Source organism: Dicentrarchus labrax, unplaced genomic scaffold (genome assembly GCF_905237075.1).
Source record: "Dicentrarchus labrax unplaced genomic scaffold, dlabrax2021, whole genome shotgun sequence".
Taxonomy (NCBI): Eukaryota; Metazoa; Chordata; class Actinopteri; family Moronidae; genus Dicentrarchus; species Dicentrarchus labrax.
The window spans coordinates 17564192-17589588 of NW_026136721.1; the positions used below are offsets into that span (position 1 = coordinate 17564192).

Sequence of the window (25397 nt, forward strand, 5' to 3'; positions counted from 1 at the left end):
TCTCCCCACCACCCTCTCTCTGCTACCTACCGGCATCTGAACCACTTTTATTCTGCCAGGAGATGTATCGACAGGCAGAGATGATGGTATTGTTTGAGATAAAAATTATGACTCCATCAGTCCTAATTAGTTTAAAAGATGCATGGCATTGCACAAACAATAAGAGGATTCACTTTTCGATCGTACACTCCATGATATATCTGAGAATCCCCTGCTGACTCCTGACATCACTGATGCCACGATCTATAGTTATCAGTGTAACAACTTCCACCTTAGTGTACACTCTACTGATAACCAATGGAATCACAGTGTACAATCACCTAAGGACTTGTGCAACTGCAGAGTAAGAAATATTAGAACATATCTGATAGTATGATCAGGTGAATTATGTTACTTTACATGGGTGGACAGCCTTCGCTCAGCTCTTGGTTTCACTTGATTTCACTTTTTGTCCTCTTTTTTATTTTATTTTTTATCTCTTTCCTCCATGCATTCCTTACTGTATTCATAATGACCCCTCCTCCCTTTAACGCTTCCTCCATCCTCCTTCTCTCTGTTCATCAATTTCTCTCTACCTTTTTCCCCCTACTACGGCTTTCCTTTCTTCTCCATGCCCTGTCTTTTCCCTTTCTCTTTCACATCCCTGTCTGTCCTTTACCATGTTATAGTCTTCATAAGAAAGAATTGAGTCAGCTAGTTTGAAACATTCCTACCTGCCTGTCGCTTCTGTGCTGTCTCCGTTTCTTGTTCTTGGCTTTGTATGAGCTGAGCAGAGCCATGAGGGCAGCATTAAGGTTTTGACACAGTGAAGTGTTGAAACAGCATTTTAGATAAAGACAGAAATTAATTCCCTAACTATAGTGAGCAATAGCCATAGGCATCTTATTCATATGAAAAGGTGAGCAGGTCATAGAAGATTTATTACTCAGCGTGCAGAAAACAAATTATACCAGTTAAGCGCAGAAAGGCTGAAGAGCTGGTGGGAGGCCGATCATGTTGCTTGCTACATTTCGGAAAGTACTAGTTTACCTAGAAAGTTAAGGTTTCATAGTTTAAGGGTTCTCCTCTATGGAGGCCACATTTTGAACTGTCATGTTTCTACAGTAGCCTAGACCAAACACTGGCTCTTGATATGGCCTTGGCCACCATAGTGTCTCCAATACACTTGGAACAAGAGGGTGAGGCTAGAGGGTTCTAATCTGCAATTGCGCTAGATGCCATTTCATTGGTCCTTTAATGAAAGGGGATTTGTTATCTTAGAGACAAGCTGCAAACATACTTTTGTTCACCAAATCTCATGACAGATTGTATCCATGCTGACTATCCAATGTCACAACAAGAAAAGCTACCAACTTCACCACCAATCAAGTGACTGGATATTATAAAACCACACCATGTTAAACTTTTAGAGTCGTTCTCCCTTTAATATACTATATGTTATTGTTTATTTTAATGTTTTGCCTGCTACAAAGCTGTGTAGGCAAGTGGTAAATGAAGGCCAAAAGCTAAGTGCAAGCCATGACATTCACTAAATCGTATTATATCACACTGCAATTAAACTCCAAAATGGCTGGTATGGGGATTCACTTTTGCAACACTATATATTATAAGCTTTTTAAATTGCATGAACAACATATATATATATATATATATATATATATATATATATATATATATATGAAGATTTAGCAGAAGCTGGATCCAGAGAGAAACCGCAAAACTGAAAGCTGTTATTATATACTTTCATGACTAAAATTAGAGATACATGGTACTTATTTAAAATTTTATTTTAGGAACAAATCATGACATATACTCCCATATGCTGGTATGGTATGGTATGGTATATCAGCTCTATACTAAAAGTGTATATAATGTGAACTACCCTCAGTGTCCACTTTATTAGGTGCACCTGTACAGTGTAATGCAACGCAATACAACTATTTTCCCATTTCCCCAAGTCTATTTTTATTAGGTCTATGATGTTCAGGTTTTGTTGACACTGTTATAAGTGTCAATTCAATTAAATGTTTTTGCTTTGAAGTTATACAATCGTTAGTGATGATATTGTGCTAAACTGCAATAATGTAGAGGTGTTTCTAATGCCCTGACCCCCTCAAGCAAATTGTGAAAGACAATTCACACTTTTCCATTTTCAACTGTTGTATTGAACTGCGTTAGATTGTACAGGTGTACCTAATAAAGGGACTACTGAGTGTATATGGGAACCTATTATGTGAACCCATTGAGGACTGGCTCTGTTATGCTATAACTTCCTGTTAAGCCCCACGCATTCCTGGCCTCCTAGGTCTCATAGCCTAACCTTAATAAATCCTTCATCCTCTTTCCATTTCCTCTACAGCAGTAGACTCATTGACCTACATGCTTTAACCCAACCACTTTTCTTGAGCTTCCAGGCCAGATTGCTATTTTGTAGCCACTCAACCAAAATAGCAGCTGGGATAGCTACATTAGATCCTTTGTAAATGGTCCTCATCTCTTTCTTATTTCCGCCCTCCCTTCACATCTTTTCCTCTTCCATCCGCACTCCTGTGCTCTCTTTAGATCCCTCCTTTCCTCTCTCCATCTTTAGACAGTGAATAGCTTGCACTGGGCAGACAATATTGAAAAGATACCTGTCTTATCTTTCCTGTTCTACTTTCCTTGTCTTTCCATGTTCCTTCCTCACACCTCCATCTCTAATATTCCACTCTACTCTCTTTCCCTCACACCACTCTCTCCCTCTCTCCCCAGACAGTGTAATTCCTTTAAAATGATGAGCGAGCGAGGCCAGGTAGACTATATTGAAAGGATTTGTCAACTGACGAATGGCACGACCAAGCAGATGAAATTGTAGTGAGCGTCTCACTGTGCAGCCAAGAAAATACTGCTAGCTAACACACACACACACACACACACACACACACACACACACACACACACACACACACACACACACACACACACACACACACAGACAGACACACACAGTAGTGATAGTGAGGCTGCATGTTATCTGTACATACATATATTCGGAATTTACATTGCTGTTAAGCTGCTTGAAGGATTTTTGCCTGTATATCCAGTGTTTTCTTATTCTGTTGACACGGAATCTGTGTGTCCTCTTGTGCGCACAGAACAGCAAATAACCTGCTGTCAACCTGTGGAGGTAAAGTGATGAAAACAAATCCTTCAGATAAAGTACTGACAGGTGCTGAGTCTGAGGACAGACAGAACATTTATCAAACATGACGCATCATTAATAACACCTTGAATAAAACACCAGAGTTAGTGGTAATCAACCCGTATATTTTCTTTTCAGTTTTATAATTTTGACTGAGTCAGCAGCAGATAATATAGTTTATTTGGTTGTAATATTATTTCCACACAGATTTAACTATATACTATAGATAACTATATATAAATGTACAACATCTTATTCTAAACTTTAATACACATGCTCATATTGATGGAAGCCTCTCAGGGAAGCAAATGGTAGGCACCCTGGGTGAAGCGTTTCAGCCATTGTTTCTCTCTTGGCTTTTACTATGACCAACTACTTCCTTATTTCCGCACTATTGGCTGATGACATTTCCATATTTCCAGCTGATTTCACATGATTGGTTGATGGCTTTCGGCAGTTGTTGGCAGGAGGCCTCTCTACATTACTGATAACCTTTCATATTTTAAAGAAACACTGCTGTCACTTTTATTGGCTCTTTGCAAATAGTTGACTTTTGGCTTACAGAGGACATCAGTGTGTGGTGTGTGTCAGTGAGTGTGAGGGGTGCTTTAGTCTTTACCGTACCTGCACACCTCTCTGTGTGTGCTTTTGATTGAGTGAGGGAATGCTTGTGTGTTTATCTGTGTGTTTTGTGCCGATATGGAGAGAATTGAACAGTGTAGTGAAGCAGTGAAATAAATGGTCCTTTAGGCTGGATATTTGTTCAGACCAGTAGACATTGACCATCGCTCACTGTCTCCTCACTTAGACGCTCACACGCACAGACACTCACAGCTACTCACAAAGTGATTGGAACCATTGTTTTTAGCAGGAAACTGTAATTAAGACCCATATATTAAAGTCATATATTCTGGAGGGGAGAGAGAAAGAAGGAGAAAGGGATAGGAGATTGGTGTACACAGGAAAGATGGGAGAAAATAAGTGACAAAATGCAAAACATAGATTAGGGCTGCCCTCGACTAAAGATTTCCCAGGTAACTTGTAGTTGTTTGTTAAAGCCATTAGTCGACTAGTCGTAGCATGTTAAGGATATTGATTTAATTATTATCCAATCCAATCCAATCCAACTTTATTTGTTAAGCACTTTAAAACAACCAAAGTTGACCAAAGTGCTCCATATATATTTAAATAATTAAATGAATGTCTCCTGCAGAACCTGCTGTGTCTTTGTCGTCCTTGGAGTCAGAGTCCTTGTTGCAGCCACTGTGTATCACCTGGTCTCTGTCGGTCTCAGAGTATGTGAACCAACTTCTGTTGCCCAATCATTGGCTCTGGTTCTGGTGCTTATTCTCTTATGCTAGCTGGTGCACTACCTCCCCCCGCTAGTAGTGTAAACAAAACTCCCATGTACTTCGATATGTCAGTCGGGCACTCATCTAATATGGCCACTAAGTAGCTAATGGCAGCTAGTACAGTTAACACATGCTAACAGCTAACACGCCAGCCAGGCTAGCAGTAGTCATATCTCTCCAAGCTTCTCCAAGGATTGTACATTGCATTCAATGAACAGTTACTGAAGAGGGAGAAAAGCTCTCTAGGCTAGCTGACTGTTGATTAGCAGGCTTTCACCATTGTCAAGACGCTTTGCTGTTGGTCATATTTTAAAAACGTTGTTTTTATTATTTTTTTTTACATCTCATTGCCACTAGATAAAATCCACCATATGTTCCAGAAAAAACAAAACACAAATAAAACTTAGTCTATGGAGGAAATAAGAAGTCACCTTGTTTAACTGATTGACATGTTTTTTTCTAAACAGAAAAAAAAAGAAAAAAGAAAACAGATTTTAAATGGTTTTAATTGACTCCTGAGTAATTAAACTGAACTCTCCATGGAGTGTGTAAACATTGAACTGCATAAACAGTGAGTAGATAATGAGATTTTAAAGCATCACCTGAATCCCTAAAATAGACTACTATATTTGTTCAAATGAAGGGTTCAGTGAACCTGCCCATGGTCCCTCTGCTGTTCTGGATAAATCACCCTCCATATGCTCTCAGATAGTTAGACATTAAATCATTGATGTGTTGCAGCATATTTCTCTTTTAACTGAGAAATATTTAAATTATAATCCTCTAGCTGTCAGTCAAAACTAATATATTGCTTTTCTTGCCTCCTCGATGGTATAGTATAGTATAGTATAGTGCATCAGTACTAGGTGTTAATAGTTTACAGGTCTGATTCAGTCTAGCTGTATCGTACTAAATAATCGTCCTCTCCCTTGGCTTTCTCTTTCACACTCTTGCTCCCATTTAATGTTGTAGGTATTTAGCTGACACTCTTATCCAGATCACCTTGCAAGGTTCACTTCATAGATCGCCTTCGCCTGTCATTATACCTATTTGCAACAACACACACAGTCAAACCTATCCTTTGTCTATTTAAATGAAGCACATGTTTCCACTTCAACTCTCTTCCTCTCTGTTACTTACTCTTTCTCCTCTCTGTTCTTTCTGCTTTGTTGACTTTTCATTTATCCCTCTTCCTGTCTGAGTGCCTCCTGACCTTTACCAAACAAAACACACACAAACACACATTCACACATGCTATACACAAATACATGATACAGGATGGGAAAGGATGAATATAGCTATTTGTAAAGGTTATCTGGCCCGAAGCTATTAAAAGCAAACACTGCAATGGTTTGGTTTTAGAGCAAAAGAGAAGTAGGGACACAATATGCTCATTGCTCATACACTTTGTGTTATCAGTTATCATTGACATTACTTGCCATTGATTCCAGCTATTATATTTTAATTGGTACTTACATTCTTGTCATGTATGTTTTGTGTGAGTGTGCCACATTGAAGAAATCAATGACACTCACGTAGGAAAGGCCTGTTCTCAACCTAATTTTAATACAGTAATAAATGTGAGATACCTATGGCCTGTGTGTGTGTGTGTGTGTGTGTGTGTGTGTGTGTGTGTGTGTGTGTGTGTGTGTGTGTGTGTGTGTGTGTGTGTGTGTGTGTGTGTGTGTGTGTGTGTGTGTGTGTGTGTGTGTGTGTGTGTGTGTGTGTGTGTGTGTGTGTGTGTACGGAATGCTCATTATACGCCTGCATTTGTGCAGACACCTAATTTGCCTCAAAGTCTAACAAATAGGTTGTTTTATGCAATTCTTATATAAACAAGCCTGTTTAATGTCAATGTATTCAAATGAGTGCATGAACACAGACACTCACAATGATGTTAACATCTTCGTTCTTGTATTAGAGGGAATGTAAACACGTATATTCCTGAGATCTTCATCTTAAAAGCATGCCAATGTAAAAATGCTTCAGTAAATTATCCTTAGGGGAGGTCTTTGGTAAAGGTCTAGACTCATTTTAGAGTTCTAACGTTGATATTTCAATACTTAATTGAGCTAACCTTTTACCATCTATTTTCTTGAGGCCCTCTAGAGGAATAATCTCATTGGTGAGTTTATATTTGCATAGATGTTTTTTTTTTTTGTTAAAGTTATTAAGTGCATTTTAAATATGTATTATACCCAAGGATCTGGTAAATAAAAAGGTGGATAGAATGCTAATTGTTTTTACAATTGCCTTAGACACCCACAGTAAAACATCACCACTTTAATAAAAAAGTGTTTGTACAATGGTCCCAACTGTAATTTTCATAGCATAATATTTGAAGTTATCCTTAATTGGTGGTAGCATTTCTCAATACAATTGTTACCTCAGCGTAAGCCAATTATATCTAAAGAGGGAGCGGGTTCTCTCTCTCCTCTGCCATGTTGAACCACTATGTTTCCACAGTAGCCCAGAATGGACAAACCAAACACTGGCTGTAGATAGGGAGAGTTCGCATTTTTTGCGAGCCATGTAGTTTCTCCTACAAACTTCACAACCTGTTCTCATTCCCAGGTTGTCAAATACTGTCTAAGAAAAAAATAATAAATTAGAAATTAAATACGCTGAATTGCTGGCTCTAAAAGTTAAGTAATATTAATAATCTGTAAAAGGTGGAAGATTTTGAAGGTGATTTGAAGGTGTGTTGAAGAGCTGTCGATATACGGAATCACTGGCTTTAATTTGTAGCTGAAAGGAGTATTGTAGTTGTGAAACTGTGAAAGGGTCTAATTACTATGAATGGCACTAAAAACTTGAATATATCGCAAAAGGTTTAATATTGTTTCCAACTGAATGATTAGACATAAGTTGACAAAGTGTAGTAATGAGTTTGAACACTATGAAAGTTAGTTAGACAAGTTAGAAAGAATCAGATTGCTTTGAAAGGAACTTAAAAGTTGATTAAATGTCCTAATGTGGTCAAGAGCTTGAATATTAGAAGACTTATAATCTGTCTGTCTGTCTGTGTCTGTGTCTCAGCTTGTTTTCCTGTTAAACTGTGTTAATTAGCTCATCTCAATCAACTGTGTGTTGCCATGGTGATGCTGCCTGCTCTGTGTGTCTTCTGGTTTAGAGGCTTCATTAGATAGAGGTTTTGGCTTAGGCGCACCTCTCATTTTTACGCTTCTACGGTCCAGTCCGTAACTCCTATCACCAAAATGGGGCTACTATCAGCGAGAAGAGAACCTACTTGACCACATGTGGTGAGATTTGTGTGTCTACAGTCAAAAATGTGACCACACTAGCTGTCGGAAGAAGTGGCTGCTTCTGCTTCACTCCTGAAATGTCTTTTCCCATTGATAATGGAAGTAAATGAGGCAGTTGGTCGACGCTCCTGTTGCTTGGAAGCTCATAAAGACAAAACCGTACTAACCTACGTTTTGATGATTTTAAGATTGGATCTTTATTCAAGAGATCTTTTGATTCCACATGCAAACCTTTTGTTGAAGTGATGTTATGCAGTTACGTTTTCAACAAGTATATGGGGGTTATTTGGTAGCAAAAGCATTGGAAGCCATCTTCTTCTATATGTTATATAGGTCTCTTAACAGATTAATTTGTCTCAGTCCATTGTCATTTAAATAAATGTTAAACAGTTCCTTTTTTGCATAGTATCTTGCTGTATTCAGCACCAAACCACAGTTCAGAGCCTGCATGCTGTATATATTCACAAGTGTATAAGTTAGTCTGTGTAGGTAACCTGTATGTTTGATTAAATAACCGGTAAAGAACGAGTTATAGAGTGTGACCGTTCATTTCCATGTCAGCTCAACAAGCTGTGGCTGCTTTTACTTCCAGACCACCTCGATGTTGTGCTTTTTTCTAATGAACACATGAACACGCACACACACACACACACACACACACACACATACACTTTCACACAGACAAATTCTCCCTAAACAGTCTCATTCACAAACACGCATTCACTTACTGGTTTTCAGCATACACATAGCAAAAGCAAAACTACATACACTGAAAGACGCACACACTCTCAGCTCAGTTTAGCTGCACACTAATGAATGGAACTCCTGCATTCTAATCCATCAGATTAATTGGAAGTGCCTGGCCATGGATTGAGGAATTTTTCATCCCCCAAGCACAGCTCTTGCTCATAGCCTTTATCTTCAATTTCTGTTTATGTTGAGGAGGTAACATGCAGAGAGCTGTGTCTTGCATAATAGTATGAAGCAATGTTTGTTTAGATTTTGTAATGAAAGAAAATTTCTACCTTCCCATACTAATGCATTTGTCTCTCATCAAGCTGTGTTTTTTTCTAAGCTTTTCCGGGCATGTTTAGTAATTTATTTTTCCTCTCCCCAATTTCCTTTAACCTGCCGCATCTACTTGTAGTGTACTTGATTTAGCAATCATTTCCCGAGTGACTGTTCAACAATGTCCTGAAAGGGGGACTGAGCTTGTCTCATTCAATTAAGGTTTGCATATGGGCTAGTTAGCGTTTGAAAAGTGGCACAGCTGTGCCACTTTTCAAAAGTACCCTTTTTCCTGTACAGTTATTGAACATTTTACAAAGATGCCCTTGGTCTTTGAAACTGGGATGAAATCAGGGATAAATTCATCTTATCCCAGTGCAATGTTATTTAATCAGCACTAAATGTCAGCACACAAAAAAAACTAAATTTCATGTGCATGCTTGTCCAAAAGCCAAATGCCAGTAAGAATGTTGTGCTAGCAAGCTGAAAGATAAGATTTATTAATTTTTTTTGTGAATTTGTGTTTTCCAGATTCATTTCCTGTCCGTACTGCATCATGACCACCACCACCTTACTCTTGTGCTAATGGCATAACCTTTTTAAATAACCTGGAATTTAACTAATATAATTAATTTGAGACAATATAATAGAAATTCCTTGTGACACTACTAAGTTGTACTTGTACTTGATTGGGAATGCAAAAAGCAATCTTTCACCAACTTCCAAATAAAACTTTTTCTCATGGTGGTAATAATCAGTTAATGCAGAGCAACAGGTCTGTGTTGAAGACAAAGGGATCTGTTTCAGCCTTGAGCCTTTGTCATCTTTATGACTGCTTTCAAGTGCAAAAATTCTTCATTTCTCTCCACTGAAGCAAGAAAAAGCTGTCCTCCCTTTACCCCTCCTCCTTTGTCATCTTCTATTCATCTTTCCACCCTCATTCCTGTCTGATAGGGAAAGAAATGAACACAGGGGCAGTCAAGTGGAAAAACAGACCCTAGATGCGCCGTAAACCTAGACGCTAATAATCTGCAGGGATTCAACAATGAGAAACACACTGAAATACTTCCTTCCGTTCTCTCTCTCCTTCTTTTCTTTCGTTTCCACAAAACTACCGTTTTCTCTTTCTTTGTCTGTCTATCTACTTCTCTTCCATCACACAGACAGATGCCAGTCAAAATAGGCCTCTGGCATCTTATCAAAGAAGCTTGCTTGTGTGGAGTTTGGTCTTAAGCATTGTGCTGTGTGGGAGACTTTCGTAGACTAATGTGTATGATAGTTTATCATTTAATTGTGCAGTGACTTTAAATTTCAGCACTGAAAATACATTTTTATAAAAAAGTAAAAAGTTGTGAAAACAGGAGCAGTTTGTCTTCCTAACTTATAGTTATCATTATTATTAAAACTGTACTACATTTGTTGAGTAAAATATATTTGAATATTGTCTTGTATACATAATCAATGTTATGTCTAACAATATAGCACATATAAACATACATCAGGTCTGCAAATGTTCCTCCTGCCGCAAAAATAACCGATTAAGAAACACTTTTCTCTTAATTAGTGTAACACCAGTGATTATCCAACAAATGAGAATTTGGTCAGATGAGAGCATATCAACCAAACAATCAACCTGCCAACCACAAGGTGTCAGCCCCATGGAAAACAAAGCCTGAACTGAAAAAGGAAACATTGGCATTAAAACAATTGTATATGGAATAAGTTGTATTGGCACTGAAACTTTTATTCCAGTCTTTTCCTAGCCAACCGATAAATTATCCTCTGCTCCAACCATTTTCTGGTTTTGAGATTATTTGACTTTGTGCTCTACTTCTGTTCTCTAAAAGATGTAGGAGCAGCATTAATGCAGAAAATATGAATCAAGAGAGGTGTACAGTAAGAAGCAAGTTTAACAGTGGGAGTCTCCACTGAGTCTTAGTTAATGCAATCCTGTGTGTATGTGTGTGCGAGTATTCCTGTAGGGTTAGACTAACCTCCCAGCCCACTCAGTGAAAAGGTATCACCTCTATACACCAACGCGCTACATGAGAGAAATCTTTATGACTCACAATACACAAGCACACACTCACATGCATGAACTCTTCATCTGATCTGCGCACGCCCACACACACACACACACACACACACACACACACACACACACACACACACACACACACACAATACATACACATACATGCAAATGACATATTCATATATTTGTGTGGTTGCCCAAAACACAACCTGCCTTGCTGCTGCCTTGCTGCATAACAAGACATCTCGTATGTCCATCGTTATAATGGAAAGTTTAAGCCAGGAAATGGACACCATTTTGGCTACCAACAAGTCCAGGCCATCACAGTTGCCATTAATCAGGATGCTTTTTAGAAAGAAGTTGAGAAATAAGGTTACTAAGTTAAACTATATTAAAAAGATAGAATATTTTCAACAAACAAATTCACAGGTCTTTAAATGATGGTTAAAAAAAATGTGGAAAACTTGAAATCAAATAACGTGCAAGAAGTCGGGTAATTATCAGAAGTATTTGGAATGTGCAGGTCAGTTTATCACCAAGCCATATTTTTAAGTAGATGGTTTAAGACCGGTTTAAAACATCTCCTGGCATAGATAACCTGGATGGAATTTTTATTTTTATTTTTTTTTTACAATTGCAGCTAGACAGCTTTCCAAATCAATGTGTCATATTTGTAATAGATGCTTTCTCAGTGGTACCTTTCCGGAGCTTTGGAAAGAGAAAAATAATACCTTTACCCAAAGATGGCTCCAGGTGTAGACGAGTAAGATACTTGAAGATTAGTTTTAATCAAATGTCAAATGACTTTAATAGAAATGGACTAGTTACAAAAACACCACATGCTTAGGGCCCCTCTTATTTAAATTTTTTATAAATTCCATATTGTTAAAAATGCTGATGTAGTTATGTATGCTGATGATTCAACTTTGTTCTGTGTGTCTCCAACTTTAGTGGAACTGAGAAAATCTACTTGTTGAGTTGGATTCTATAACTAAATGGGTGAAAATGAACAAATTGCTACTGAACACTGACAAAACAAAATGTATTGTTTTTAGTAGTCAGAATGCTCATGCTAAAACCACTGCACTCAGCTTGTCTATAGATGGGATATTAGTTGAGCAGGTTACTAAAACCAAATTACTGGGCATTAGATTGGATCATTTACTGTCTTAGTCTGACCAGATTGATCATATTGTCTCTATGATAGGAAAACAAAAGGAAGTGTTCTGCATATGTTTCGCCTTCTGTTATGAATGACGTTGTTCAGTCACATGTTCTGTCTTACCTGGAGTACTGCCCAGTCATCTGGTCAAGTGCTGCTTACAAACATCTAAAAAAAAACTTCAAATTGCACAGAACAGAGCAGCCAGATTAGTTCTTCATTGTTCTTTTCATGTTAATGCGTGTGAGATGCATGAACAATTATCTTGGCTTTCTGTAGAAAAATCTAGTATGCTATTCATGCATAGTGTCATCTGGAATAATAAAAACCACACTTCAGTCATACGCCTAATGTGTTTAATAGTATAATAATAATAATAATAATAATAATAATAATAATAATAATAATAATAATATCTTCAATTTAAAATTACAGCCATATTGTAAATATTGTCTATTATTATACATACCAATATACTGAGGCAAATTCCTTTTATGTCAAAAGCTACTTGGCAATAAAATGAATTCTGAATCTCATCACTCTTAAGTTTCAGGGATGTGTGCCATCCTTTTAGGTTCATAAACCATTAGAGGTTTGTCTCTTGGGATGGTACCAGACATTTACTTTTTCTGTAACTTCACAAAAGCTTATGACCTATTGATTAATGATTTTCTAAATCCTTTTCTTTAGTCACCAGCTTTACTGTACAGCCTTGTTCTTCACATTTCACTCAACCCTCCATTTCCTTACTGTATTCTTCTTTATTTCTTCAATTTGGACTGAGGATGTTACCTAGTGTGACCTTTTTGTCAACTGAAATGAACTAATATGTCCGTCTGCCTCTCTTTCTCTCCTGCAGAGTTATATTCATGGCAGCAGTCAGGCTCAGTTTGTGGCTGAGTCTCACATCATCCTTCTCCTGAGTATCCTTTCACCAACATGTTTGTGACTGTATGTTTCAATTGAAACGAGCTGCTGCAAAATGCAAATCATCCAGAGCAGTTGAACTCTTGGCAAAATGTCCAGCAGCTCATCTTGGCAACAAATTCCTTTAATTCTCCATTTGCTTACAAACAGCACCTACAAAGCCACTTTTTATGTCTGAAACAACATCCAATTTTGCTGTCTGCTACATTTATTCTCAACACAAACCCTTTGTCATCTGTGTGCATTCCCCATAGGGAGGCTGCCTGTTGGACTGAGCAAACAGACAATACAAAGACAACAAATTGTTCTCTTTTAACTTCACCTCCTTGCCTGATTTGTTCTAAATTCAACCCCTGATGATAGGCTGTGACTGTGTGTGTCTGTGTGTGTTTGATTGTGTACTTATTTGGCAGGATAGATGTTTCTGTTTGTCTACTTCTCAGTCTGCTTGTGTAGCCGTGTGTACTTGCACTGGTGCGTTTATATGTGTGTGGGTAATGATACCGTTCATTCCTAGCTGTTGTTTGTCCTCATGGGAAATAGCAGGTCCAAGGTCGCACCTGCTGCAGAGCAATATTTGTTTGTCCAAGCTTACACAGTTTATTTTTTTATTTTCTGCCCATCTGATTACATCTAAATGAAACACACACACACACATTCACACCTGCTGAAATTCTAACACACTTACCCTTGTTGTCTGTGCAGGTGGTGTAAACACATTTTATGACTGTCATAGATGCAGTTTCCCCACGGATGTAACCTTGTTTAATTCCTTGTACACATGCATGCACACACACCCCTGGTACCACGTGCAGTTGCATAACCATACCATTTGAGGATGAAATAGAAACACAGAAAAATGTATTTCTCTCATTGTGATACACTCACTGGCATACAGTGTAGAGTGTACCTAGTGGCATTACTTGTTCTTTTCATTATAGGCAAATGGGTAAGGATCAATCAATTCAACCAGATTACATGAAAAAAGCATTATATATTGAAGTGATGAAGTTAGATGGCATTAGCATTGTAACCTAATCAACCTGTCTTTATAGCAGAGGACTGAAAATGTCTCCAACTGTTGTAAATGTGGTGTTTTTAGTGTTTTACCATAATCCATCATACCAAAATGATATAAATACATCAATGTGGATTTCTGCTTTGAAGCAGATAGTAAAAATTCTAAACTGTAAGGCTGTGTAAGGCTAGAATGCTTAAAAACTGGGTAATGTAAATTGAACAAAGTGGGCTATGGCGAATCATGGACTTTTGTGAACTAGAATCTCATTTGGCATTTTTCTACATTTGAGCAGATTCAGTGGAGAGAAGTAGAAGCAATTGATTGAAATATTAGTGCCAAGGAAAACTAGGATTAGAGCTTTTACTACTCAGTTTCACAAAAGTCATGGTATCATGGTAGATGCTAGCAAGCTTGCTAGCTAAATTTAAGGAGCAACAGCTTTATGGCAGGTGTAGACCGTTACCAGGTCAACACTGACAATTGGCAAATAAGATTCTGATAATGGTATGTATTATTTCAAATTATATTTTATAATATGGTAATTTTTTTCTTTTTGCATTTTCCCTAATCTTACCTCACATTTTCTAAGGCACCATTTGGCAGCTCTCACTTTGAAAAACACTGAAAAACATAAACATTAGACAGACACATTGCAGAACTGGCAATAGGATGGCCAGATTGGACATGGTGGCAGTACAGAGCAGCCTGTTTAATCTTACCTGCTTCACACATTTCTAATGTTCTGTTGCTGTAGACTGGTGTGGGTGTACGAGGAAAAGTCTGTTTTTACTGTTAAAATTCAATGCAGTTGCCCCGTCTTATTCTATACACTGATATGTCTCCATTTGTTATGATGACTTCATTATCACAATGTGGGAAAGCTTCCTACAGTCATCCAGACTGCACCCTTTCATGGTTCAGTTTTATTGCTGTACGTGGAAATATCTCTTGTGTTTGTGTTACGCCATCATATCATGTCTGATACCATATCATGAAGACAATGCCTCAGCTCCTGCTCTGTATCTTCCCATGTGACAGCCTTTTGTTTGTGTATGCCATCAGGTTTTCTTCAGTTACGTGGATTTGTATGCAAAACATGCTGAAGAAAAAAATCTGTAATTATAAGCCACACAAGGCTGTGCTTTGCAGTGATTTTAGAACAGCTCTCTAAAATAGAGACGTTCACAATATTGTAGGAACTGTTCATAATTATAGATTTATGTCTTCATTTCAAGAAGTCATATAACTTAATACTGAAGTCAAATCAAGTATCACAGAATTTCTTAATTGGCACCACTCCACGGTCAGCTGCATCTGTTTTCAAAGACCCTTGGAGAACTCTCCAAAAAATGTTAAAATGCAAAGAGGTCCTTGCAGAGGAAACTCAAAACAAGATCTCCACCTCTCCATGGTCAGCTGCATCTGCAATAGTTAGAATAGAAATTACAAAATGTAAAAAGTATTTGCAATAAACTACTAAACAAACAAAATTGGCAGATCAGAACAGATCTCACCTACAGTAAACACAGTCACAGTGTTTGCACAAACAATGGCCATGACTGTGACATGTGCACTCTGTTGCCTTTGTTAGTCTGTTACGTTTGTGGAGTTGACTTGAGATTGTTGCCATGTGATCGCTTGCCCTCTCTCAAAAAAAAGACACAAAACTGTCTGTGATTCATTTGAAAACACTCTTTATCCTTTTTACAATACTTATGAAAAGAGAGTGTGACCCATCGGCAAAGTGTCTCCTGGTTTAATTTTAATTTCATGTGCTGTTATTGTACATGCGACTGATGTTATTGCTAATCTGCTTGAGTGCTTCTGTGCACACGTATGTATATGTGTGTATCTGTAGGTGCATATGTGTGTCCAGCAGTTCTTCCTGGGGCAGTGTGTACTATGTTCTTCCTCTCCTGTACGCCAGTGTGTTGTTTCCTTGACAACCTTGTCCCAGATGCTGCAATCACCATGGGGATGGTGCTGCTAAATGAGGCTGCCACCTCCAAGGGAGACGTTGGCAAGAGGAGAAGTAAGTAGACATTTTTTTGTGTCATTTTTCTTTCCTTTTTTAAGTTTCGGTTCCTCAATTTTAGTTAGAGTTTTCTGAGTGAAGCAATTGTCAGGAGTGTAAGCAATGTTTGTGTTTAAACTGAGTGGCATGCTTGTTATAGATACCTTGTAACCAGGAAGGTGATTTAATCCATGTTTCAAGAGATAGCACAAGTGCTGCAGTAGACTGTAAAATTCTATTATCTGTATAACGATATGTGTTATAACTAAAAAAAACACATTAAAGAGTTAGCCATTTTCATAGGTTTACACATTTGCACCCAGTTATTGTTCAGCTATAAATGTGCTAATTAATTAAAATGTCCCGTGGTCGAAGGCAAGCCACAAGTTCCTTTGTGAACAATAAATTCTCCTGGCTGCTGTTAACATTTTGGCCTCCTAGATCTCTCAGAAAAGGGCATCCTCTGACTGCAACATTAACAGCAGGGAAATCCTTTTTTTCCGCTCAGGATATTGTCTGTCATACTTACCTGAGTGCTGAGAGGATTTGCCTTCCTTAAGACCGGACTTGCACCGGTCAAACTTATATATTTCTTTGCGAGGCTCTTCCTGCCACTCACCATCACTAGAAAATAACATTTCATTACTTGGCTTCCCAACCTCTTCAGGTTACACTAAATAGGACAAATGTCTTTTGAGCCTCTCCATGTGCTTGGTGCTCACTATCCTATTTCTTGAGTGTATGTGCTGTAATTTACAGCTCAACTTTAGCAGTGAGTAGCAGTCCTGGAAGACTATTGAAGAACACGTGGTACCACTTTACAACGTGCAGTTTCTTTGTGGGTGCACAGACTTATTCAGATATCATGCAATTTTTGTTTGAGTTTTTGATCTCTCTATTTCTTCCCTCACTTAATACACAATAAGAGTGAATTGGAGTAACAGAAAAAGAATGTGAGGACGTGCACAAGCATAAAACAAAACTACACAAAAAAAATGAGTTTTCTTGTAATGAAGTAAAATGTTTACATTCAGTGTTAATCACTAGAACTCACTGTGTGCTTGATTTCGAGCAATAGTAATATTGAGATGGCTGACTGACTCCTGTCCTCACGTACTCACACACACACTCCATGCATAAATGAACCATTATCGCAGTACTTTCATTAGTGTGACGTGTATTTGCATAACTGTCAATTAGCTGGAGCAGCTCTGAAAATGAGAAGCACTTGTTTCGCCTTCCAGTTAATCACTGAAATGACCTCTCACCTGCCCCATAACTGCCTCTGAATACACAACTACAGTATTTAGATATATCTGTGGAAAAGCTTGAGTGACTTTGGTATTAAAAGACCCTTTTTATTTATGTCCTCCATGATAGCCTCGGTTGATAAACCTTGACTAGCATGTAGATTTGTGTGGTTTTATCAGAATGAACCTGATCTAGCTTAATAAGGAAATTATTTTGTGTGCTTGTAATTACTCAAGTTAATCTTGAGACAATTAAAGTGAGTTATCGCATGCTCTCACGTGAGTCTGTGTGTGCGTTAAAAGCACGGACAGTAAGTCAGTTTGACACTGAAAAAAAGCCTCTTATTTTCTTCTGATACATCTAATGTTTTTGTCCTAACATTCACGTAAGAGCCACAGTTACTCTAAACAAATATAAAATGCACAGAAATTACAGTTGGAGTCCAACTGGGGCTGTCTATGAGTTGTCCAATACGTAAATGCAAAAACTGATTTACTATAGTCTGAGTTTGTGAGTGAAGGAGAGTTTAAAGGCACAGTTCAATGTTGATCAGCAAGCTCAGAAAATCAGAAATCAAGGACCTTTTTTTGTCACTTTAGATTTTTGTTATCTACACTGCTTATTAATAAAGAATAATTTGGGCTCCCGGATAGCTGAGTGGGTAGAGCTGGCGACCCATGTACCAAGGCTCAGTCATTGCTGCAGCAGCCCAGGGTTCGAATTCAAACTGCGGCCCTTTGCTGCGTGTCATCCCCTCTCTCTGCCCCCCTTTCCTGTCTGTCTTCAGCTGTCACTATAATAAAAGGCAACAAAAGCCCCAAAAAATATATTTTAAAAAATAAAATAAATAAAGAATAATTTCATTTGATTTCATTCAATTTTTAAACACAAGGCTGCACTTCAACTAATTTGTGTTTCTGTTAGGCACAAAATTATAATAATAATGGTTTAATGATAAAATTAATGATGTTGTAAACAGTATACTCAAAACATTAGTTATATTTTAATCATAAAGTTTTAAAAATAATACTTAGAATGCTAAACAAATGGAATGATGCAAAGTTGTGCTCAGAAGGAATTAAAAGTACAAATCATCACAGCTGGTGGTAGACCTTCACTGTAGCAGATCAGTTGGTAGCAGACACGCAGACACACATACCAGAGCGGGTGTAAGATGTAAATCGGTGTGGTTGATATTTCACGTAGATTCCCACAGCACCTGCAGCTAAATCCATACTTGTAAATGCCGCATCGAACACATAAAATCCTAGTTGTGTCTTAACACCTCTATTAACATATGCATGTTCATGTCTCCCGTCTCCTCCCTAGTCGGTCCTGTCTCCTTGATATAACGTCCATATACAACTCATTTGCAACAGCAAATACGTTTGGAAGAAAAAATAATGCCCTAATGGTGATTTAGACGAGTAGAATTTCTATGAGACAGGGTTGCCCCATTTTTGTTGTCATTAATAATCAATAATTTGATATTTTGCTAAGTTATGAATTCTGCCCTTTTTTTCCCTTTAGAAAGCATTTATTTTGCTTATTTCCTTTATTATTTGTATCACTCCTTGATCAAGTGTTCTCTTACCTACCAATACAGCTCTGTGTATTTGCACCCGCTCTTGAGAAGCTGCAAATTTTCAGTGCAGATCTGACCCTCGTGCAAACCTCAGTCCTTGCACAATCAACCACAGGTACATTAAGTGGTAGAGGTGCACTTCACTGATTACACTGAAGGTGAATCTCAGATAACAGTCAAACTTCTGGACCAATGTATCTGTGGGTGCAAAATGTGTCTGAAACCTTGTTTCCAAGGCCACCCTTTTTCATTCTTGGATATAAAAATGGAGGGTCTGTGTAACCTGAGTGTCCCAGATGGTTTGTTACACATAACTATCTGGAAAGCTGTGGTTGGAAACTAGAAAAGGACAGGTTCTTTCATGAAGTACTTGGTGATTGGATGAACCATCTGTCTATCATTGTTTATCAGGGGTGAACTTGCAATCAGAACAACAAAAAACTCTTACTGAAGCCATTTGGAGAAAAGCGAAAACCTCTTTTCCATTGAGAAAAACAATTAAGAAATAAACTCAAGTTCTGACATAACTGGTGCTAGCAGCATCTTCACTAACCTCTTTAGTAGCCACCATTGTTGTTTTCCTCTCCCACATGTTGTCCCACACACCTAGCATTAAACCACATCCATAGCTCATGCCGTAGCTGTCAGTTGTAACTCACAGGATGGTTATTGTTTTGGTACTACTGTAATGATGTACACAAGCCCATAGCTTGAAGCCTGGCAAGATAGATTCTCACCTGATCTTGCAAGTCCTCCTGCCTTGCACGGTTAGGGTCTTTGTAAGTTAATCAAGAATAATGGGGCCCCTGAACAGCAAAAAGTTTGTTTTAAGGTTTAAGTACCAGGATTTCCATGCTATTTCAGACAATGCACATTGTTTAACTATAAACCATGTATTGTTTTAAATGGTGCAGTTTAAACAATTTTAAGAAGAAACCCTTGAATCTATGATTGGTTTTGTAATTGGTATCACATTGCATTGTTACTGGCAGTCTTGAAAAATTAGCACCGTGCAACTTCAATTTGCAAAGAGGATGTTTGTACTACAGTAGCCCTTGGTGTTTTTATACTTTATTTTATATGCTTTACATGTTGGGAAAAAAATGTCTACTTTAAAGCAGTCAAGCAGATTTCCTCAAACGTCTGAGCAAGAGGCATACAATATAGAGGTCACAGAGGGGATGATTCATTGATGTCAGATCTGTCATGTGGAGTTCTGTGAAATTTGTCACCCTGTCCAAGTCAAAAATCAATTCTGTGGCACTAGTGGCCCCATGCTGAGGATTGTAATACATAAGATTACAGACACAGACATGGAAATTACAGAGGTCAGCTTTAAAATGCTACATGAAGGACCTTTTGACATGTTTTGTAATTTCTTTGTCAAAAGAAAAACAGGTGTGGAAAAAAAAAAAAGAATTTGGTATTAATCTCTTGACTGAAGGGCAGATGGCCCCTAACACCTCCTGATGACTCTTGTCTGGAAGTGTTGGGTGTAGCACTGTTCATCATTTCAAATGGGAGGTGGTCGCTTGACCATACTAATGACATACTGGTTTTCAACCTTTTCTTTTACTGTCAAACCAGAGTTTCTTTATAACCTGTATTATAAGAAGGGAAGTTACATATTAGATGACCTGTACTGGTAATTACCTCAAACAGGGAGACACAGTTACACACAAGTGGATTTTAATTAGAGTTAGTGTGATGAAAAAGAAACTCGAGAAGCCTTTCAATTGCCTCGGTGAGGCCACACACTCATGCATACACACGCACACACTAAAAAACTCGAAAGGGAAGATTATCAAATTTTTGTTCTACTTTACCCATGAGTTCTCCTTGAGATCTTAAAGCTTGGCAATTAAAATGATAATGACTTTATAACTACCTCAAGACTTGTTTCTCACTATCAGACTGAACAGGAACACACACACACACACATACATCTACATACATACACAGACACTCATGCATGCATGCTCCCACAATTATCGCCGGTGTAATGCTGATATATCACGTGTTTAGCAACACAGACCCATTTATCAATTCTCTCTGTGCTCCATCATTTCCAACAGGTCTCTCGCTTCCTTTCTCTGTTCATCCTTTCATTCTCCATCTCACTCTCTCTCCTTTTCCTTTCCTTCTCTTCTTACGTGTAGAAACTTGTATTTTTATTTTAATTACTTTAATTCAGCCTCTTTCTTCGTATAACCGCCACCTGCTAATTTCAATAAACTGAAGTAAACACATCAGGCAGATTACATTTCCAACAGTGCAAGCATGCCAGTGCTTAAAAAAAATCTGTTACATAAAGCGCGCACAATATGAAGACACAAGCTTGCATGGAATAAACACACCACTGCCATTGGAATGATGCACATATGGACACACAAATTAAATAATTGCATTATAGTGCAGCATAAAGAATAGTCATCTGTCAGTAATGGAGAGAGGATTAGGCTTGAATGTGTAATCACTGGATGCGGGTGTTAAATCCCTGGCATATAGCTTCCATACTGCTGAGTGCAGCTACAGGAAGTTATTTGCTGCTTCCATGCGCCTGTGCGCAGGAAATTACAGTGTGCAAACTGTTTCTCAACAAGGCAGTTTCTGAACAAGTAAATGGAGTTATAAAACGAGATAGAGCGAAGGAAGATGAAGGTGAAGAAGTATGAAATGTGAATAAGAGCGACACATCAATGAGGGGGGAGGGGAGAATGGGAGTCTGCTTCACCTTAAAATCATACAGATATACACAATATAGATGTGGTCACATTTACACAAATGAATGTACGTCTAGTAAGCTTGTTTTTGTTGGACATGGTAAACAAACCGGTAACCAAGAGTCCATTAAACATTTATCTACAAGCCCTGGGGCCTTGCGTATCGTTTTCGAGATTAAGTATGATTTAGTCAGAAAACTACATAGAAGTAGTTTACCTTACTGGAAACAACCTTGTCACAAAGAAAAGTTGATGTTAGGTTTTCCTGCTGGTTTGTTTTGATTTTCAGAATCCTATGTGCCCAAGCCTGTGGTGAACTTTGGATTACCTTTATGAACAGTGATAGGAAGGATGCAGGGTGTTTACAACTAAAAACAGGATGCAATGTTCTGTAAATAGTGTGTCAGATTAGAAAGAAGTAACCATGGCTAATCCTGACTAAACCCTCTGTTGTGCTTGCAGTATATAAGGGGAAACCACTGATTGTAAAGCAGGTTCCTTCAATTTTAAGTTAATTTGAGATTTATAGATCACAGGAGTTTAAGTTACAAATGGGCTTCTCAGTTCCTGCTACTTTTGTTATGCTCAGTGTCTTCTAATAAGCACACTGTCGGAAAATATCTTAAAACTAAGTATAAATTCATTTTTATAAATGAGGCTCCTTGGTTCGCTTGGGTAATGTGAACATTAACAAGCCAAACACAAACAGCAGCAGTGAAACAGTGTGGGTGGTTGTATCTTTAGGGTGAGTCAGTTAATGTCTCTTGAAGCCTGTTGCTAATCAAAGAATAAATTAAAGAGCCATTTAGCATCACAGTATCTGTTTATATTTGTCCTCCTATTGTGATAGGCTTACCTTAATATGTTTATTGGCTTCCTCATGCTGGGGAAATGTACATTTATTTTCACCATGCCAGTATATCATAATTTGAATTGAGCCAAATCATACAGTCAAAAGAGGGATTACCACCTTTGTCATTGAGGGAAATCATTCAGCTTAAACAACTTGTCATTTCGCCAAGGTCATAAATCACTTATATTAGTGTGTGTGTGTGTCTGTGTGTGTCGTGTGTGTGTCTGTGTGTCTGTGTGTGTGTGTGTGTGTGTGTGTGTGTGTGTGTGTGTGTGTGTGTGTGTGTGTGTGTAAGTAAAAGAGAGAGTGTCATTATCCATGGAAGCATACTAAGATACCTCTCAGTCATAATTGATGAGCTATGGGAAATACATCCCACTATAGTTAATGAAGATACACAGACGTTCTGTCGCTCACACACTCGCAGACACACGCGTAGATGTGGCAGCCCAGGGAGCACAGGGGCATAAGTGCCCTCCCTGGAGACGCACTATCAAATATGCAGTGCTCTCAATCCAGTCACTCACTCAATGACACACACACACACACACACACACACACACACACACACACACACACACACACTCAGGTTTGTATTACAATACTTGTCAGGACATTTGCTTCAATTAGTTGTCAGTGTAGCCTTTTATTTAAAAAATACCTATTACATGCCTCTTAAAAATTAAAATTTAAAGTAAAGAATGAAAAAAAGTGTATTATCCCATGTGAGTGGTGCTCTTTGGTCCTCACAAAAATAGAATTATAAGAAAGCACTCCCACACATACGCTGATTACTGGGCCCTTTTGTGTGTTTGTCTATCTAAGTGTGTGTGCCTGTAGTAGAAGCATTAGGGCTTGAATGTCATGCCAATTGCTCTCTCTCTCGGTCTCTCTCTCTCTCTCACACACACACACACACACCTACAACACAAGACAACCCCTGAGGTTTGTGTGTGTGTATGTGTTGAATTGTAAATGTATTATATGTGTGTGAAATAAAAAAAAAGGAGTTATAGTTCGACATTGAGCAATGGCTGCAATAGTAGCCTTATACACACATGCATTAAAGATTAGAGAACACACACAGACAACACACAAACCACTGGAGCCCTGAAAATGAATGACAGCACATACACACAAATTGACACTTATAATCTGTCTTACATTTTCCCAGCCAAATCTTTTGTTCTGACATTGCCTCTCTCCCACATACACACATAACTTTTCACACAGATACATGCGCACACACACACACACACACACATACACACACAGTGAGAACAAGCGCATATCTCACTATTTAGTCTCCAGGAGAGGTCCTCATCCTAATCCCTGATTAACAATATCAGTCTGTGGTGACAGTTTAATTTAACACAGTGCTTTTCAAGGATTAGCTGCTACATGAGGGTGTGTGCACACACTCATACACCCACACACAAAGACAGACACACACAATTCCCCTGCAGATTAAAGATCATGCTTATGTATATTTCGCTTTAGACTACGCACTGAGGAAATAAGATGATAATAATTGCAAACACAATTTTCTGCAGCACAGTATGGGTAATGATGAGAAACAGGAAGTGGCACATGTTGTGGGTTTGCGGGTAAATATTAAAGGGTATTGGCATGATGAAGTGCATCACATTATGTTTTAGACGTCCTTTATATTAGAATTTGGGCAAATATCTTAATTTGGCTGCACGTCTGTATGCCTGTGTAGGTGCTTACGTGTGTGTTTGTGTGTGTGTGAACCACCAACATGAAGAGAGAGGCTTTCAGTGTGTACCATGTCTAAACCCTGCAAGCACATTCAATTTGAGCAGGGATCAAACAGAGACTTGCATCAACGATTATAATGTGCGTGAAATGATTTAAATGGTTGCCTTTAGCCAGGAATCAAATATTCTCACAGGCCATTGTGTAATAAGTAATATGCATATATCAGGGTGTCTGCAGGACCTGCAAAAAGTTGGAAAAATATAGAAACTACAAAGCATTAAGTGTAGTTATAGAAACTTTAGTTTTAGAGATCATGTTGCAGTTTCTTAATGTAGTTTTTTTTTACACCAGAATATCACATTCTGATATTGTGTGTAAATTGTGGCTTCAGTTTCAGTTGTGCAATTTATTTTAATGACAAACTGTGTGTGTGTGTCTTTTCAGTCATCTGCCTGGTTGGTCTTGGACTGGTGGTGTTTTTCTTTAGCTTCCTGCTCTCCATTTTCAGGTCCAAGTACCATGGATACCCCTACAGGTAACTATAGCAACCGTACAGTACCACAGTACAGCTGCTTGCACAAGTTTCATCCAGCTTACTCAACAGTTATTCAAACAAAATATACAGGCGTACAATGAATCTTGAAATCACTGAAGTTGACATAAAATCACTGCAGACTTATTGCAGACACAGTGCAGAAATCCAGGCCAAAACACGATCCATCCATTCCCATTATTTCATTGATCTTAAGACAGCTGTTCGATTGGAAACACTCCCTCCAAAATGTATAAGCCACATTGCCAAGCTTCTCTCTCTAGAGACCAGTTTTACAGCTAAAACTTCAACGGAGATTTGCAGTCTGACTTTGTTGACTCCAACGCTTCTTTGATGGTTTGCCGTACACTCAATATACAGTATATTCACACACCTTTTTTATCTTTACCCTGTATATTAGAAATCATGGATTCATCATGGACATTGTCTGTAGGTTGTCATATAATTAATGTGTTTAGAAACTTAAACCCTTCAGCTTAGTGAGCCAGAACAGCAGCAATTTGGTCCCACTTTGAGCTAAAGGTCGCCACTACATAAAAAAGATTTAATGTTTGACAGAAAACACTCCACAAGTCCACAGAGTCTGGGTCCAATACATTGCCACTGGAGCAGCAGTAAGGTTATTACAGCACAACACCAGAACACCTCCAGCTGTTGAAACTCGCCTCTGGAGCTGGAAAGGATTCAAGTTGTTGAGGGCAGTTCACCAGGGCAGATCAGGTACTGCCATGGGGGCTTGAACCC

The 25397-nt window shown here is 38.3% G+C and overlaps 1 protein-coding gene and 1 long non-coding RNA gene across 2 annotated transcripts in view; both read left to right on the forward strand.

The window, feature by feature from the left end:
* The window catches only part of LOC127355131 (uncharacterized), a 468532-nt gene that overhangs the window by 361230 nt on the left and 81905 nt on the right, over positions 1-25397 (forward strand). The window lies entirely within an intron of this gene.
* tusc3 (tumor suppressor candidate 3) overlaps positions 1-25397 on the forward strand; it is a 74381-nt gene that overhangs the window by 46736 nt on the left and 2248 nt on the right. Inside the window, exons 7-9 of the mRNA XM_051385617.1 lie at positions 12864-12927; positions 15910-15984; positions 24545-24635. Coding sequence (XP_051241577.1) covers positions 12864-12927; positions 15910-15984; positions 24545-24635 — 230 coding nt within the window. The remainder of the gene's footprint in view (positions 1-12863; positions 12928-15909; positions 15985-24544; positions 24636-25397) is intronic.